The following is a 17,927-nucleotide window of genomic DNA, read 5'->3' on the forward strand; positions in this document are numbered from 1 at the left end:
CCAATTGGAGCTGTGGGGGCGATGCCTGCAGGCAGGGGCAGCGCACTGAGCCCCCTGGCCCACCCACATGGGCCACAGGGACGTGCTGGCCACTTCCGGGAGCGGCGCGGGGCCACAGCAGATGCCTGCCTTAGCCCCGCTGCACCACCGACTGGGAGCCTCCCAAGGTAAGCGCTGCCCAGCCGAAGCCCGCACCCCCTCCTGCACCTCAACCCCCTGCCCCAGCCCTGAGCCCTCTCCATTACCCAAACTCCCTCCCAGAGCTTGCACCCCCTCCTGCACCCCAACCCCCTGCCCCAAGCTCAGTCCAGAGCCCCCTCCCACACTCTGAACTCCTCGGCCCCAGCCCAGAGCCCGCACCCCAAACTCCTGCCCCAGCCCAGTAAAAGTGAGTGAGAGCAAACCCGGGGGGGGGGATGGAGTGAGTGGGTGGGGCTTCAGGGAAGGGGCAGGACAGGGGGCAGGGCAAAGGTGTTTGAGTTTGTGCGATTAGACAGTTGGCAACCCTAACCTACAGTGAAATGTATATGTGCAGAATCACTCAAAGGAGAACCTATTAACTACAGAAAGTATAATAAGGGGGGGAACACTGTAGGTTTTTCATTTTTCAACAATAGCATTTCTGCCCCATGTCTCATTTTTACAACAACCTGCCTCAGAGCATAATCAGCAAGGTTCAGATTGTAGTTTGACCTGTTCAGTTGCGAAAACAGGAGGGGAGGAGGGAACAAGCTCTCCCTCATCTTTGCATAACCCCACAAAGAGTCTCAGTCCTAGTGGAGCAGGAGCAGCATGAGGTGTGGAAAAGGAAAGCTTCACCCACTTTAATATTATAAAATTAATAAATTATACCTTAAATAAATAAATATTTTTAAAAGAGAACGTTCTGTAAATTCCATCCTGGAGTTAAGAGCTCACCCTTTGTGCAGCTAGAGTCTGACTGCTCTCTCTTAAAGCCAGAGATGTGAAGTACTGGACACATTTTTCAAGATCAGTCTGAGGTAAAGATACCAATAACAATCGGAGCTCATCTTCTACAGCATAATCCTATAAACAAACAAACACACATACTTGTTAACACTCCCCAAAGGAACACAGCAGGAACTTATGTGAAAGTAAACAGATTTGGAACAGAAATTGTTACATGAAGTAATGCTGTAAACTGAAAGGCCTGGTTTGAGTGCTCTACAACCTAAGCTAATGTTTGTGAAGCACTTTGAAGATGTATAGCCCTATAAAATGACAGGTTATTATTGGTAAGCAAATTTTTCAATGAAAGTCAGCTTTAGATTTCTAGGTTTAGGATTTTATTTTATTTCAATGAGGTCTGGAAGAATAAAAATGTGAGTCCTATTGGCCTGTGTTACAGAAATGAAATGGAGCTTAGAGCAGAAAAGCACCAGGGCATACAACAAGAAAGCTTGAAACTTGGCCCTCAATTGCTTGATAATCACCACAAAAATAATGGTGCAGATTAAGACTATATGGTTTTATCAGCCAGCTACAAAAATAGCAGCATGATTAAGAAATTAAAGATAGAAATAAAATAGTTAACACTTGTATATTTCTTTATCTTTGAAGTATTTGTACAAATATTCATTAAGAAATCCACAAAACACCCGTCAAGTAGATGGGGATGGGAAAACAGGTACAGTGAGGTTAAGTCATTTGCCTAAGACCACATACTAAGGATCAGAAGAAATGCAAGTTAATAGTCGGAATACAATTTCTGGAGCTAGTAACTCATGAATATCTTGCTGATACTGCCTCCATCTGCAGCCTTGGTCTTGGACAATTCTAACCTGTCTGGCTTATTTTCTTCATCTATTAAATGCAGAGAAGGGATATCAGTAAATCATCCTCTCTGAACACATCATTTGATCCGATTCTCTTTCTTGGATCCTGTGCTTCTGGAGATAGACATGGGGGAAACTTTCCTTGCTTTCAAATAATTATTTTCTTTTATGGCACTGGTAGATGGATATGCACAGACCAACAGTTGCAGCTGGAATGTTTTACTTTAATTTTTCAATGAGTAGGATGCAAAGACCTCCCTAACCTCTATATACAGATATCCACCCAGTGATTACACACCAAGAATAGTAAAAATATACATATCTGTACCACAGTATGCCTCAAGCCTGAGAGGTTCAACTGTTTGGAAATAGTTAGACCCATGGTCATATCCATGTTGGACTGATTTAATCAAAGTAATTCAAGTCCAGGGTGGAAAAAAGAATGAATGATTTAAAAAAAAAAATTGATTTTTTTTATTTAAATTGGATTTTTTTTGATAACATGCTTTTTGAGGAAATAACTTATCTAAAGATAGTGCTATAATATATCTTAATTAAAACTAATATCTCATCATGGAATAGGGATTATAAATTCTAATTCTATAGTATAAGACAATATATTCATGTAATGTTTAAGAAAAGTTTTGTAAATGAGTTCCAATAGTTCATGGACCCAATCTTATGGAGTTCCAGGGGCTTCTGTATAGATTTTTAGGTTAATCTTTCTATCTACCCAATGGGACTCAGTGCTCAGTCTAGAAGATACCATCAGAGATGCTTAGTTTTGCAGTTCTCAGACAGTGGATTTGTGTCTCCAGAGATAATATGCTTGTTAATAGGAAAAGTGATTTTAAATAAATAAATAGAGGTGAGAAATAACAGACTTCAACCCTATTGCCCCTCTGCAAATTTGTGTATACAGAGTCAATTCCATACCTCTCTCTAAAAGTGCGAAGTTTCAAAAAGTTCAATGAATAGAAGATTGTTGGGGGTGAAATAGATCTGGACAAGGAGAAGAAGTCTGGAGAAAAATGTGAGAAGGGAGGGACAGGCAGTAGAAACAAAAGTGAAACTGTTTGAGCAGCATATTCCAGAAGTCTTGAGGTCTTTCTAAGTGTAGCCTTCATTGATTTGAGATCTACCATACCATTAGGGTGATTTTATAGGGACAGTCCCGATTTTTGGGTTTTTTTATTTTTTTTTTTTTAAATATAGGCTTCTATTATCCCCCAACCCCCATCCCAATTTTTCACATTTGCTGTCTGGTCACCCTACATACCATTTGCTCACTAGAAGAGAAAACCGATAATGGCAGCAGGCTGTAAAAGAGACCCAGTTTGGGAATAAGAACCATTCAAGAAATGTATGTTTGCTGATGATGTTTTAAAAGAAAGTCACACCAGTGAACTGGTGGAAGTCACTTAAGCACTTGGATTCAGAGACTGTTGAAGTGATAATCTCACTTTTAACAGCAGTAGCTTCTTCTGCAGGTGTAGATAGAATGTTTTCTTCCTTTGGACTAATTCATTCCAAATTGAGAAATCGTTTGGGACCTGAAAAAGCAGGAAAGCTTGTTTTTCTTTTCCAGATTATGAACAAACAGGAAAATGAAGGTGAAGACGACTGAGTTAGCTGCAGAAGCCAACATTTTAAGTTTCTCATGTTGACCTGGCTGACATAGTCTATTTAATTTTGGGCTGTTTTTTTAAACATATTTCATTTAACTATTTTAGTTAAACAATTTTAATAAAAACAAACCTGATTTTAAAAATCTTGCATGTTTAAAATTCATATGCTTGTTTTGTTAAAATATTACATGTTTGCTATTGAAGAAAAAAAATGCAGAATACATAAAGTTGTTTTAGTTAAATAAAACTATTTAAATGTCTGTCTGGTGATGTTCTCTTCCTAATTCAGCATGGCAAGAAAATACTCCAAATATTAATGATTAACCTGTTGAATTGGAGATAGTTCACCTACCAGTGACTTCATAAATATCTGCTTCAATTACCTTTGGTAAATGAAATAACCAAACAATCAATCATTCATTTTCTGATATAGCTGTAAAACTTATCTGAAAAGTTTTCAAAATAAATCACTTTAAAAATGTATAGTGTGTACCTTCTAAAAATGAAACCTACATCTCTCTCTGAGTTGTGAAGAATATGTATTAAGGTTATAACAACCAACCAACAAGAATGCACTTTTATATAGAAATCCATGATTAAATCGAGTCTTCCTGACTAGTGATTGGTTTAAATCAATCTGATTTAAATCAAATCCAATCTGTTCAAGTCACTGATTTTAATTATGCTTTAAATCAGCAAGCAAGAAACCTTGATTTAAATAATGGATTTCAATTGTGTTGTTCATGTGTACTTAGTTATTTTCTAAACAAAGGTTAATTATCATTCGTTGTTAACATTAAAACATATTAATAGATTGATTTTTAACTAAATATAGCCTTTACACTAAATTTGGCGTTTCTTTTTGCTAACCAGGGTACACTACATCTATACACATGTATTTAAGCAATTACATAGCTTAACGTACATTTAATTCAGATTCTTAATGTCTCCCTTTTGTATTACATTAGAAAATGCTGAGTGATGCATTTCTTATTTACTAGATCAGAAGTGAGCAAACTATCGCCTGTGGGCCACATCCGGCCCGCGGACCCTCCTGCCCACCACTGTATTTTGTTTTATTAAATAAAGCTACTTTAAAAAATACTGAATAAATGAGAACGTTATTTTCAATGCATGATTTGCATTTAAAGCTAACTGATTTATTAAACAAAGGATGTATTAACTGCTGTTTATGAATGAACTGATTGTTTCTGGCCACCATGATCAGGTTTGCAGTCCCTCTGCATCTCACTGTGATTTGAACCAGAAGGTCTGACCAGGGTCTAGCACCTGTGGTTAATCTTTCTTCAGGGGCTACAACAACATATACCAGTTACCAAGCAGTCTTTACAAAGCAAAATACATTTATTCTTAGGATAAAAGCATTACAGAGACAACATATGAAAAATAATAAACATTCCTATATGCATGCTAAAAGTTACCAGAGATCACCCATCAGTCTCATGGGGCCCTAGCTGCCCAAAATCTTTCCAAACCTTCCACAAGAGTTGGGCCCCACCTTGGACAGAAGGTCCTGTCCATTTCCCAAATCAAAAGAAAGCCCTGTGTTGGTTTAAACCCACCTTTTTTATACCAAAAGCCCTTTCTTTGTCTGTTGGTCTCTGGAAAATCCATTTAGAGCCAGTATATGCAAGTCACCACAGCAGGTGGTACGTCTCTGGAATTGTTTGCAGTTTCAGGGACTAGCCTTAATCACCCCACACTATTTTTAGTTCCTGTAGGAGCTGTGGTAATCCTCCTCTACCTACCCTCCCAAACCCAAGCTGCCTACAATCCCTGGCCCACAATGATACATATTACATAAGCCATTCATAAACAAAATACAATAGGGTCTCTTAAAGATACTGCATGCAGCTGCAATATCTGTCACAAACTGATGTAGCTGAATACATTGAAATGAAGAAAATATACTCTCTACACTTGCAGAAGAGGCTACTGCTGTTAAAAGATGGTTTACCACCTCAAAAAACTCTGGTTCCAAGTGCTTAGCCAGAGACTTCCCTTAGTTCAGTGGTCTGACTTCCTCAAAAATTTGACAGCAAACATGTACTCCTTTAAATTATTTTAACAGATTATAAGATGTTTAGGCCTCAATACAGACTGCCAATTTCAAAGTGAATTTTAAATGTGTTTTTTTAAATAAAATTGTATGTAATTTTTAAAAATCTGATTTAAATAAAATCAAATTTTTTTTATTTTTAAAAAATGCAATTTTTATTCATGCTGGTCATATCACATTCCAAGGGTGATAAACCTGACAGTGAAAAGCTACAGAATATCCCTGCTAGATGCCATATCTAATTTTGCAAGTCTTGAGGCTTAGAATGGACATGTTGGCCATGATAAGGATTCTTATTAGATTTACAAAAATCCGCTACAGGTGCCCAGCCCTGGGCCCATTCCATATATTAAAAACAGAATACAATTTACAAGGACTGCTCAACACACCTTGACATATAAATAAATACCAACCAGTTAATATGAGAATAAAATAAAAACAAACCTCCAGCACCGAGTTCAGCCCTAATCAAATGCCTGGGAAGATGATGGGCTGTACAGCATGCCCAAACGGTTAACAAATCCAGGCTGAAAGAGCTGATTGTTGGCAGGAGCACCAGGGAAGGACAGGTGGGAGAACTGCATCTAAAGCATCCCAAGGATCTGTAAAATCTGTGTGGTTTGGGAAGTTAAGATGTGACCTGAGATTGTTCTCAATGTGAAATGTTTGCTTAGCCCATTATTTCCCTGATTCTTAGTGACTGTGTTGACATGCAGTGTGTTTCATCATCAACCTAAGCTCTAACTTAATGAAGGTTCTAGTGTAGGATTTAGCCCTGGTCCACACTACAAAGTTGAGTTGGTATAAGTGTCAATCTGGGGTGTGGAAACAGTTATACTGACCTAACTACCAGTGTAGACAGCACTATGTCAATAGCACTATGTCAATCTCTGTCAACACAGCTACCACCTCACAGGGAAGTGGAGTAACTATGCAGATGAGAGAAGTTCTCCTGTCAAAGGTAGCATCTTAACTTAGTGCTACAGGAGCACAGCTGCAGCGCTGGAAGTGCAGATAAGCCCTTAACTGTATTATACTACAAGTGCTGGGGGGGAGCGGGGGCAGGCAGAATAGCAATAATTATAAATAAAATTAGGAGTAGTAGTCGTCCAGCTCACCTCAAAACACCGCACAGACTTTTCTGTCACCAAAAGCGACAAGATTCAACTAATACCCACATTTTCATTTACTTACATCTTTTACTTTTGGTAAATGAGGTGGTGGCAGAAAAAAACGAAGATCAATATCCTTGGATCGGGCCAAACCAATCAGAGTCTTCTGATCACAGGCTTGGGCAACCATCCTATATTGATAATCTGTAGTAAGAGAACTTAGATGTTATGGCCAAAACTAGCCTTGAATATTTCAATTAATTTTAGTTGTGATTTCCATAGTACTTTGAAAATATGAATACAAATAGAACAATATTACTGCAATCCACGTAACAGACACAAGTTTTCCATGATTCCATCGTCACAAACTCTAAAATGGAAAAATAAACTGGTCGTCACATCAACACTAAACAAAAATGACATTTTAACTGCATGTATTAATTAGAGCGTGACACTGTAATAAAGAATTTCAGACACTAGCCAATCATATGTGATAGCAACTGTTTAGAGTTAGTGCTTTGAAAGGAAAACAAAAATCACAAACCAAGGCTATGCTTGCACTCAGGCCTGTGGTCTTGGTTCAGACAAAACTCTAAAATCTGAAAGATTTTTGAATAGTGTTATGCTACATATACTATTTTTAGAAATATAGCATCTTAGACCCTGGCAGTGCAAAGACTTACACACAAAAAACTACATTTAATGAACATTATTTAAAGGTGTCGAAGACAAGCACCCAACAGTTAGGAAATGCCAGAATTAAACTAGCCTATGCAATCTTCAGAATGCATATGGATTTTGATACTGTTTTTAAATCACATACTATTTTTCCAATAGGGGATGAGAGCTGAGGAAGCGTTGTTCTAAGTCAGCCATAAAAATGTTGGCATACTGTGGGGCCATGCGGGTACCCATCGCAGTGCCGCTGATTTGAAGGTATACATTGTCCAAACACCTACAAGATCTCTATCATGCATTCCTACAACTACAATACCCACCTGCTGAAGTGAAGAAACAGATTGACAGAGCCAGAAGAGTACCCAGAAGTCACCTACTACAGGACAGGCCCAACAAAGAAAACAACAGAACGCCACTAGCCATCACCTTCAGCCCCCAACTAAAACCTCTCCAACGCATCATCAAGGATCTACAACCTATCTGAAGGACAACCCATCACTCTCACAGATCTTGGGAGACAAGCCAATCCTTGCTTACAGACAGCCCCCCAATCTGAAGCAAATACTCACCAGCAACCACACACCACACAACAGAACCACTAACCCAGGAACCTATCCTTGCAACAAAGCCCGTTGCCAACTCTGTCCACATATCTATTCAGGGGACACCATCATAGGGCCTAATCACATCAGCCACACTATCAGAGGCTCATTCACCTGCGCATCTACCAATGTGATATATGCCATCATGTGCCAGCAATGCCCCTCTGCCATGTACATTGGCCAAACTGGACAGTCTCTACGTAAAAGAATGAATGGACACAAATCAGACGTCAAGAATTATAACATTCAAAAACCAGTTGGACAACACTTCAATCTCTCTGGTCACTCGATTACAGACCTAAGAGTGGCTATCCTTCAACAAAAAAGCTTCAAAAACAGACTCCAACGAGAGACTGCTCAATTGGAATTAATTTGCAAACTGGATACAATTAACTTAGGCTTGAATAGAGACTGGGAATGGATGAGTCATTACACAAAGTAAAACTATTTCCCCCTGGTATCTCTCCCTCCCACCCCACCCCCCACTGTTCCTCAGATATTCTTGTTAACTACTGGAAATAGCGTACCTTGCTTGTCACCATGAAAGGTTTTCCTCCTTCCCCCCCCTACTGCTGGTGATGGCTTATCTTAAGTGATCACTCTCCTTACAGTGTGTATGATAAACCCATTGTTTCATGTTCTCTGTGTGTGTATATCAATCTCCCCTCTGTTTTTTCCACCAAATGCATCCGATGAAGTGAGCTGTAGCTCACAAAAGCTTATGCTCCAATAAATTTGTTAGTCTCTAAGGTGCCACAAGTACTCCTTTTCTTTTTGCGAATACAGACTAACACGGCTGCTACTCTGAAAAATAATCACTAAATATGTTCAAAGCACAGCACTCTTTGACTTCAATGGCAGCTCTGAGCACTCAGCACTTCTGCAAATCAGACCATAAGGTCTCAAATCAGGCACTCAGAACACGAGGAACACACAATCAATGACCACCTGTGAAACATTTGGTTTAAACCACTTGCTTAGCATCACGTAGGCACTCTGTGACACGGGAATTCTTTAGGGCAGCATTCAACTGCCTTAACCATGAAACGATCCTCTCTCTTGCTGTAATCATTCACTAAACTACGGCATATCTTTTAGAAAACATCCAGTCAATGCCAGTAAACAAGATGATGGCTTAATCCAGCTCTCTGCAATAGAGGGGGATAAAAATCAAAGCAATTTAAGATGATCAAAAAACAAAAACAAAAAAAACCCCACACACACAATCCACAGATCTGTGCCCTAAATATGAATAACCATCCTCGGAGCCAGTTTTAGAAAGAAAGGAAAATGCTGGAGAGAGCTGGCAGATCCCAGTCCCAGAAAGCAGTCTCTGGGGGAGAAAATCCAGCAACAAAATCCAGTGCCATCAGCCTGCAGAACATATTAAAAATGACTCTGCAAGCTTGAAGATGTTGAACTAGACCCTCGTTATCCTGTGAGGAGTCAGTGAATGAGTGTAATGAGATTTTTTTAAAATTAATTAAAGCTATACTACTATGGCTGGGGGTGGAAGAAATGCAATTGCCATTCGAAAGGACAGACAAGCAAAAGGGAAGTGTGGCAGCAGCCATTTTGAGAGAGGTCCAACAATCAAGGAGGAAAGACAAGAACATTTAGATATCTGGAAAAGGAAAAATCCTGTAATACAAAGATAAATATCCCACAAAACAAAGACAGCCACAAAAGACAGTAACTGTCCTTCCTCAGATAAACTGTTGAGGTGGTAGAGAAGCACCAGTCACTAAGGCTGAACTGAAGGACATGCTGTTAGATATCAAAAAGATGAATAAGGAGTTGAGGGAAAAGTTCCAGGCTTACATAAAGGATACAAAAAATGAAACAGAGATTAAAGGGAAAATATTAGATGTGAAAACAGGATTAAATGAGCAACATTACTAATTTAGATGAAAGAATCCAAATAATTGAAAAAAGAGAAAAAGAAATAGAATTAAAGCTGTAGGACACGGAGAACTGAAAATGAAGGAATAATAAGGATAAAAGGTATTCCAGAGGAAACTGAAGAGAGAAACCTGCTGGACACGTTGGCTGATATTTTCCATTACATATTAAAACTGAGCAATAAAGATTGCATTCATACTGAGAAGGCTCACAAATCCCTATTCCCCAGGCCCCCAGTAGGCATCAGACCAAAAGATGTGATTTTCTATCTACAGCACTATCAAGAAAAGGATAAAATACCAAGGACAATGAGGGAGAGAGCTGAACCGCTGATGTTTCTTAACCAGCCGTGACCCTAAAAGCATCCCTATGCAAGAAGGGAAGGGGCTTCCTGGTATCTACTAGTGAGTTTCAGCTGGCCTGACCAGCTCAGTGTATCTAAACTCAGTACTGTTATAATCTGTATCTAAAAGGTGTCATGTAATACATCATTCGAAAACTAATAACTGACTAATCATTAATATTCTTGTGTGATGTATGTAAGGCCAACCCACAAAGGACTTTAAACCAGTCATGTCAAGCAAATTGATAACAGGTTTTATCCAGACAAAGGCAAGAGGCCAACACCACAAACCAGGTACAACACTAATAAGCCAAGTGCCAATTCCTGCACATGGAAAGCAAATGGTCATTGTGTGAGAGTTCAAAAACTTTGTAAGTGCATTCCTCCCCCTCACCACCATGAAGAAGGAATCTGGATGGGAACTCTGGCTGTCAGATTGGTTTCTGTGAGAAGCAGCAAGAAATATGGACACAAGGAAAACTTCTTCATTTCTGGGCTTTTGGGATTCTAACAAGGCGGCGAAGATCCCCAGAGTTATTCTGGGTAGCCGTGAAAGACTTTTGGGAAACTGGAAGAAAACTATATCTCTGCTACTTTTTGAAATTATAGACTGACTCACCTGTACATATATTTTTATCTGCTTTAACCTCTCAATAACTCATTTATTTTTCTTAGTTAATAAAACTTTAGTTAGTTTACTATCAGCACTGAATTGGCTATCAGCAGTGTCTCCAGTGTAAGATCTGGGATGCAAGTCAGTCCGCATGAGCAACAGATCTCTTGGGATTTGGTATAACCTGAATATTTTATGATTTTTGGTGTAAGTGACCAATTATCACATAGTCCATCTTGTCTGGGTGGTAAAATAGACTGGAGTGTTTAAAGGGACTGTCTGTGATTACATTATAAGACTATTGCAATATCTTGGGAGATCACATTTGGTATTGGGTTAGTGAAATTTAATTATAGAACATAGTGGCACCAGTTTGGAGTGTCTGCCCTGCTTTGGACAGTCTACCCTGAGGTAGGCACTCACAGTTGTGAGCCATTCCAGACAGCATACACAAATTCAATGGGCTATTCATTCATATCAGAAGTTGCAAGGAGAGATTATTTGTATTGTAAAATCCAAGTTCCCACAGGAAGTCTGATGGAACAGTGAACTGAACGAAAATCTCCCAGATCCCAGGCTAGTGTCCCAACTACCACAACATCCTTCCTCATTATCACTCAATGATATATTGTTTACTTTTCATATTGAAATGAAAGCAGCACGACGCTGTCTTTGACACACTGGGTTCCATCTCCACTTCTTGCAATAGCCACTGATGGTTGCCATGTCTTGGTTCAGGTTGACCTCAACCTTTTTGATGTTTCTGTTTCTTGAAGGTAGGCAGAGTTTGGAGGATTTTCAATGTTCAAAAAAGTTGTGGCAAGACCAGATTCCTTAGGGTGTATGTTCTTCTGGATCCTCCAAGTGCTCAATTTATTTTCCAGCATCACTTGTAATTTTCTGTTTCAAAGCATCTTTTCTGTAGACCTAACAACCCATCAAGGTAATATCTTTGACATCGGTATCATCATGCTTTCATCTCAATCATAAGAACACTTCATGAGAACTCAACATCTTCTTGAATGGAGAACAATAGGCATAATATCCAAAGCCAGTATATGTAGGAGTAAGTTTAACTTGCATACTTGCCTCTCAGGACCACCTCACCAAGGTATCTTAGAAGATTAAGAGCAGAAAGGGTCTCTTATATAAACTTGCAAGCACAAATTGGGGTGCTAATGTGCAGACACTGCACAGCTCGGCATTAGCTCTCAACTACTCAGATGGAGAATACTGTGCTTCTGAGTGATTAAACCCTCCCCACACAAAGCTAGTTGATGTACAATTGAATCAAATGATGAGAACAACAACAGGACTACGAGACCAACACACACCAATTGGGTACCAGTCCTTTCTAATATCCTGCCTCCTAACATCAAGCGTTATAGTGCAGCAAAGAATCTCCTTTGACAAAACCCCAGAGATACAACAACTGCCAATTTTCGAAGACATATAGGAGGCGCCTTGCCACTGTCTCATTAGTAGAAGACTAATCTGGACTACGTTACTGAGCTTGTCCATGGTGGTCACGCTGTGGTGAGCAAAGGGGGAACATGCTGCTCCCTCTGTGAGAAAGTCCTTCCTCATCACTCAGCTTGATGAGATTCTGCCTGGCTTTGAGCTGCCACGCCACCTCTGTTGCAAGCTCAACCATTTCAGATGTGAGCTTGTGAGGTGTGTGGCAAATGACCACACCTGGAGACTCAAGAACAGCCCTCTGCATAGCTGCGGATGCATGCCTACCGAATGATTACTATATTGTGATGGTCTGCCAAGAGGACTTTCCAGACTCATACTTTTAACCTCAAAGTTACGGAACAGCTAAACTATGTGTGATGCTTACCTAAGCCCTTTTGACATTTTTATTTTTTCTGACATACACCTGTTTTATTTCCAGACTTTATCTTTTGTATTTTGAACTTTTTTCCAATCTTTATTGTACCACTTGTATATTTCCCAATATAATAATAATGTGCATATGTGAAAGTGAATCTTTACTTACATTTTTTTATTCTATTTTGTTTTCCAAACTTACCAAACATCTATTTGTTATTCAGACATAGAACCACAAGTGAGATCTGACACTTTAGCATTCAGCAATTGACGTTAAATATGTACAAATAAGGCTGTAAGAAAGTGGTGATTTTTGGTTCAAAAGCTGCAGCCACAGTTTTTTAAAGTTACAATTTTGGTGCAGAGCCAAATTTGAGTGCACCAAGTTCCAGTGCCACTCACTCAAATTTGGCCAGGGCACCACTCTGTCATGACTGGGGGGATGCTGGGCCAAATCTGAGTGATTGGCATTGTGACCTCACGAACAAGTGGCATTGCAACACTACTCAAATTTGTGGCAACTATAAAAAGTTACAGTATGTGTTAGAAGTTGTGGTTTCCACAACAAGACAGTGGCCCGCAATTTTTGGACGCCCTTACGTATAAAAAGAATTCGGGGCAAGTATATTATATTCCCAGTTCACGCAACTCAAAAACAACTGAACAGATCTTCAAATTTTAAAAGTAAAGTTGAGCTTTGGGCTATGATCAGAAAGACAGTAAACAGTCCCAAAAGGAGAATTTATTGGGGAAAAAAACTGACTGAATGAAAACAAGGTATTAAGTCAAGATGCAAACTTAACATATTATTATAGAAAAATGCTAAAATAGAAATAAAAATAAAGTCACCCAGTGCATCCTTTACCGAAACGGAACCATCTTTGGGACTATGCATGACAAATCTACAGACTGGACACTTTAGTAATTGATTTTAAGTGCTGTTCCAGTCTTTCCTCAGTAGTATTATTTGGAATCCTTTTAAAGTGCATCTTCTACCCAGAGAGAAATGAATCAACAGGAGAAGATTGGAAAAGGATGCTGCACTTAATATAAGATTTTAAGTAAAATGGCTATCCTACTTTATTTGATAAATTGTTCATAATTTCACTCCTTTTTGCAGTCTCAGCTAATTAACTTTGCTTTGAATTGTCAACATAAGTGCTGAAAAAGAGATACTTGATTGGCCTGGAGGTCATGGGCTAGATTCTTCCCTCTACTTGAGCTTTGGCATTGTAGCTTTATCTGTGGACATGGTAGAACTAGATGTACTAACAACATAAGCAGGTGTACGTTCCTCTAGTTCCCCAGCAAAAAATCAGAAAGCACATTTTTTCAGGAGTACTATATGCTGTACATGCACCTGATATAGTATGACACTTCCCTTGCTATCCCCCAATATATCTGGATGTACAGGATTAGCTTCCATGGCAATAAGAGTACTAAAAAACCCTCAGAGCTCGCAAAATTCTACCACTAAGAGAAAGATTTTGGAGTGCAGAAGTGAAGGATAGAAGTATATGTTTTAGCATGGCTACCATGGCAAAGAATCCACTGATACCTGCCAAGCAATTCTACCACATTTGCCAGAAATTGAGCTCTGAAAAAATAAGAACAGGAACCCTGGGATTTTCTAAGTATAAACATAAGGTAAAGAATCTAAATAACGAAACTGAGCTTTTATTCTGCAAAGGGTAAACACATGAAGCAAAAGCTCCTTTAACATAAAAGAATGTCAGCTATAACTTATAATACTGGAACATGAAGCTAAACTGGACTTAAAAAAAAGTTCTCTTAAGTAAGTGTGGGGGAGGTTTCTACTTCTCTCTGAATTCACACAGACATTAAAAAAATACTTTAGGGTAGAATGAAAGTTTTAGGATGATAATAGCATGAAAAAAATCTTTCACCTCCGGCTGCCACATCAAATCTAGACCAAACTGGTAGTAACCCATAGTTGTTACTATCCAATAGCTCTTAAGTGGTCTTCATGAATTGTGTTTGATAACCTCAGTCCTGTCCCTAGTGGACAAATGGACATCACCAAGCTGCCACCACATCAGGCGATCTTGTTGGTAGTCCCAACACACAGGTCAAAGAACTAAAAGAGATGAGGTCAAGGTTGAGGCACATCGGTGGGGCAGTATAGGGAAGCCTGCACTGCACTCACACATGCTCTGTTTTGTGCATATGGGTGTCTTTAATCAGCAATAAATTAAAATTTAAATAAAAAAATTTGAAAACCATTTTCAGAAAGAATATTTGCCTTCTCCTTTGGCTACCAGCCCCTTTTCATGTTAGCATTTGCCAATGAACATAGAGCAGTTAAATGAGATCTCGTCATGCTTCAAAGATTGGTTAGGTTGTCACAGCATACATTACCATGCCAGTGACCATTCTCTGCCAGCTGCTGCACCGCCTGCAGTCGAATGGTTCTGTCTTCTGATTGACTTCTCTTCAAGAGGACCCACAAGGCACGTTCATGATCTTCTACAAATGTACTAAAATGTTCTTTATTTAAAATAAATCAATAAATAAATCGCATAAATATAATGTTAAAATTAATAAGCATTTTTCTTTCATTGTCACCTACCAACTAAAAATACTATTTCCTGGAGTATTAATATGACTTAACCATTTATGGAACAATCATTTAATAAGTGCTACAATATCAAAAAATTGGTAACAGATCAGTAAAATGGAAGCAACATAATCTTCAGAAGATTGGCCAAAATCCTGATCCTACTGAAATCAGTGGGAGTTTGTTTTCATTTAATTTAATAGAACCAGGATTTCACCTCATCTTTTTATACTTCTATAGAGTGTTTAAACTGAGGATCTCAAAATGCTTTATTTATATTTAAGAACTGATCCTGTATAGTGCTTATCAACCATAACTGTCATTGGCTTCACTGGGAGTTGGAGGTGATCAGCACCTCTAAGGATCTGGGCCTTAATCTACTGAACCACACTCACAACACCCTCTGTGAGGTACGTATTATGCCCATTTAGCAGATGGGTAAATGAGGGCAGAGAGAAAGTTATTGCCCAACATGTCACATCAAGTTGATTGCAGAATCAGGAACTGAACCTTTGAGTCCTGACACCAAGTCCTGTGCTCCATCACACACACACATACCTATTACAAAGAGGTTTCATTCCTTTCAATTAACACAACAACAATCCTGCTGAAGACTGTCACACACTCACACCTAGTTCCTAAAATGAAAAATCTTCCAGGACTTCTTCACCAAACAATGCTTTTGGCATCACAAAAGTTTTAAGCTTCAAATCTCTTCTGAAAGAGGATGCAGAATTCTGTCCTAGCACGTGTCTAACATTTGTTATCAAAATATAACGCATATAACTTTCCTTTAAACAAACTGTTTGTAAAAGTGGCATGAAATATTACAACTACAAACTAGTATCAAATACAAAAGAAAAATGCTTCTATTTTCTAAAGGTAATAGATTTGTTCTTTTCTAAACATGAATATTAATCACAGACAAGTCAACATTTCCACTCTTAATACCTACCATCAAAAGGCCTCCGGAGAATTTTAGCTTCAGTTTCTAGTATTTTCCTCACTACTTTATGAAGTTCTTTTCTTGCCTTGTACATGATTCCTATGAAAATATTATAGGCTTATTCAAGTTTGATATGGGAATTGTTGTAATATTATGCCCAGGAACAAACAATCTTAAAGGTTTTAAAAAAAATCTCTTCAAACAGTTACTATAGGAAAATATTGCACATCTCTCTCTTTTGTATTTTAGGTTATTCTCTTTATGTAGGTGTGCTTCCCACTAACGTCAAAAGAAAAATTAATGCACATATAAATAGGACAAAAGACTTTTTTTTCTTTAAACTGGAGAAGTAGCTTAAGGTCTCAGGCACAGGTTTGAAATAACCTGTTTCCATGAAACCATAAATTCAAGTTACAGCAAAATTAAACTTAACCCTTTATCCTTTCAAAGTAGGCATTTTATTGGTCTTTCAGATGAGGACCTGAGATCCTATTGTCTCTGCCTGGACATTAAAGACCCTCCGGAACTTTTCACAAAAATAGTGATTTGTAACCAAAGCTTCTTTACACACTCACTGGCACGCTGCATGACTTGTGTTGTTTATTCCAACCTACAACCAAGAGCTGCCTAAATGTCAGTGTTGCTGTAACTAAACTATTTAGCTTTATATTCCCTTTAATACAGTAGGTCCATGTTATTTTGCCTCTCATATTACTATATGAGAACTAATAGAAAAAGGAAATTCTTCCTAGTCTGTTATGCAATATTTCTATGGACTGAGATTAAGAACGTCCATCTCTAGGTCTACAATGACACCATTCGTGTTCACCATTTAAAATGTAAAAGAATAAAACCAATGTGTGCAGGAGGAGAGAGATAGCTTTACCAGTCTAAAATTTTATTTATTTAAAAGCCTGTTACATTCTGAAGCAGTTGCCCAACTTTTCAGTTAGAAAGATGCTTTACTTAAAGGACGACAGGGTTTTAGGTATTTTTTAAATAATTTTTTTTTTTTGCAAATTACATTCAAGAAGATTACAAGTTCAACTAACGTTTTCTATGTTAGAGAATTATAACAACTTCATAGTGCTTTTTATTTATGAGATAATCATATTCTGAGCCACAAACTCAGAGGTCAAATAATATGAATAAGGTACAATAAAAGCACAGAAGTGGTTTTGTTACAAGATTAGATCAGTACTCTAACACTTAGGTTATACAAGAGATGAAACAACTCCAATTCCATTTTCCTAATAAGAATGATAACATGGCTTTTCTCAAGGGTCCATGAAACAATGTCAGTTTAAGTGATCAGCAGTAATACATGTGTGTCAGATGAAGCTCAAAAAAATAAAGGAAGGACAATGAATAGATAATCATCTTTACCATTTGCCTCTGGAAGAGGGAAAACTGAATGCATACCTTGTGCGATGCAAGATAGCACAGCTGAACAGCATTCAGCACCGACAGTTGCATTTATTGCTGTCAAGATCCTCATCCACACTCCAGCCCCCATGTGCCATGTAAAAGGGCCAGAGAGGCATGTAAGAGCCCTAAAAGCTCTGTACCCAGATGGGGAGGAATCCCTAGGTACAAGCACTGTCAAAAACAGAAGTGAGGCTGCCACCTCCAAGGACCCCTTTGTAAGCCAGGGTGAAGGGCATGCGCTGGGGTGGGAGGGGATCTGCCAAGGGTGGGACTGCAGCATGTGGGGCTGTGGAGATTCCAGGTAGCCCTGGGAGGCTGCTGTGATTTAGACACGTTCCGAGGGCTGTCTACATTTTGCCGGGGGCCCTGTAGCAGCCTAGGATCAGAA

At 38.8% G+C, this 17,927-nt stretch overlaps 1 protein-coding gene across 14 annotated transcripts in view; it reads right to left on the minus strand.

Moving 5' to 3' along the window:
• Positions 1 to 17,927, minus strand: part of SERAC1 (serine active site containing 1) — a 58,397-nt gene that overhangs the window by 27,505 nt on the left and 12,965 nt on the right. For 9 of the 14 annotated variants that reach the window (XR_006280444.1, XR_006280445.1, XM_043512244.1 and 6 more), the window contains 5 exons: positions 16,121 to 16,210; positions 14,967 to 15,095; positions 6,699 to 6,820; positions 3,260 to 3,349; positions 919 to 1,047 (listed from right to left, as the gene is read on the minus strand). Coding sequence is in view for 12 of the 14 variants with exons in the window: in XM_043512244.1 (XP_043368179.1) it covers positions 919 to 1,047; positions 3,260 to 3,349; positions 6,699 to 6,820; positions 14,967 to 15,095; positions 16,121 to 16,210 (560 nt within the window). In the remaining 2 variants the exon portion in view is untranslated. The remainder of the gene's footprint in view (positions 1 to 918; positions 1,048 to 3,259; positions 3,350 to 6,698; positions 6,821 to 14,966; positions 15,096 to 16,120; positions 16,211 to 17,927) is intronic. The other 5 variants (XM_038397874.2, XM_038397870.2, XM_038397871.2 and 2 more) reach the window with 1 other exon arrangement.

The sequence above is a fragment of the Dermochelys coriacea genome, chromosome 3, assembly GCF_009764565.3.
Source record: "Dermochelys coriacea isolate rDerCor1 chromosome 3, rDerCor1.pri.v4, whole genome shotgun sequence".
NCBI classification, from domain to species: Eukaryota; Metazoa; Chordata; order Testudines; family Dermochelyidae; genus Dermochelys; species Dermochelys coriacea.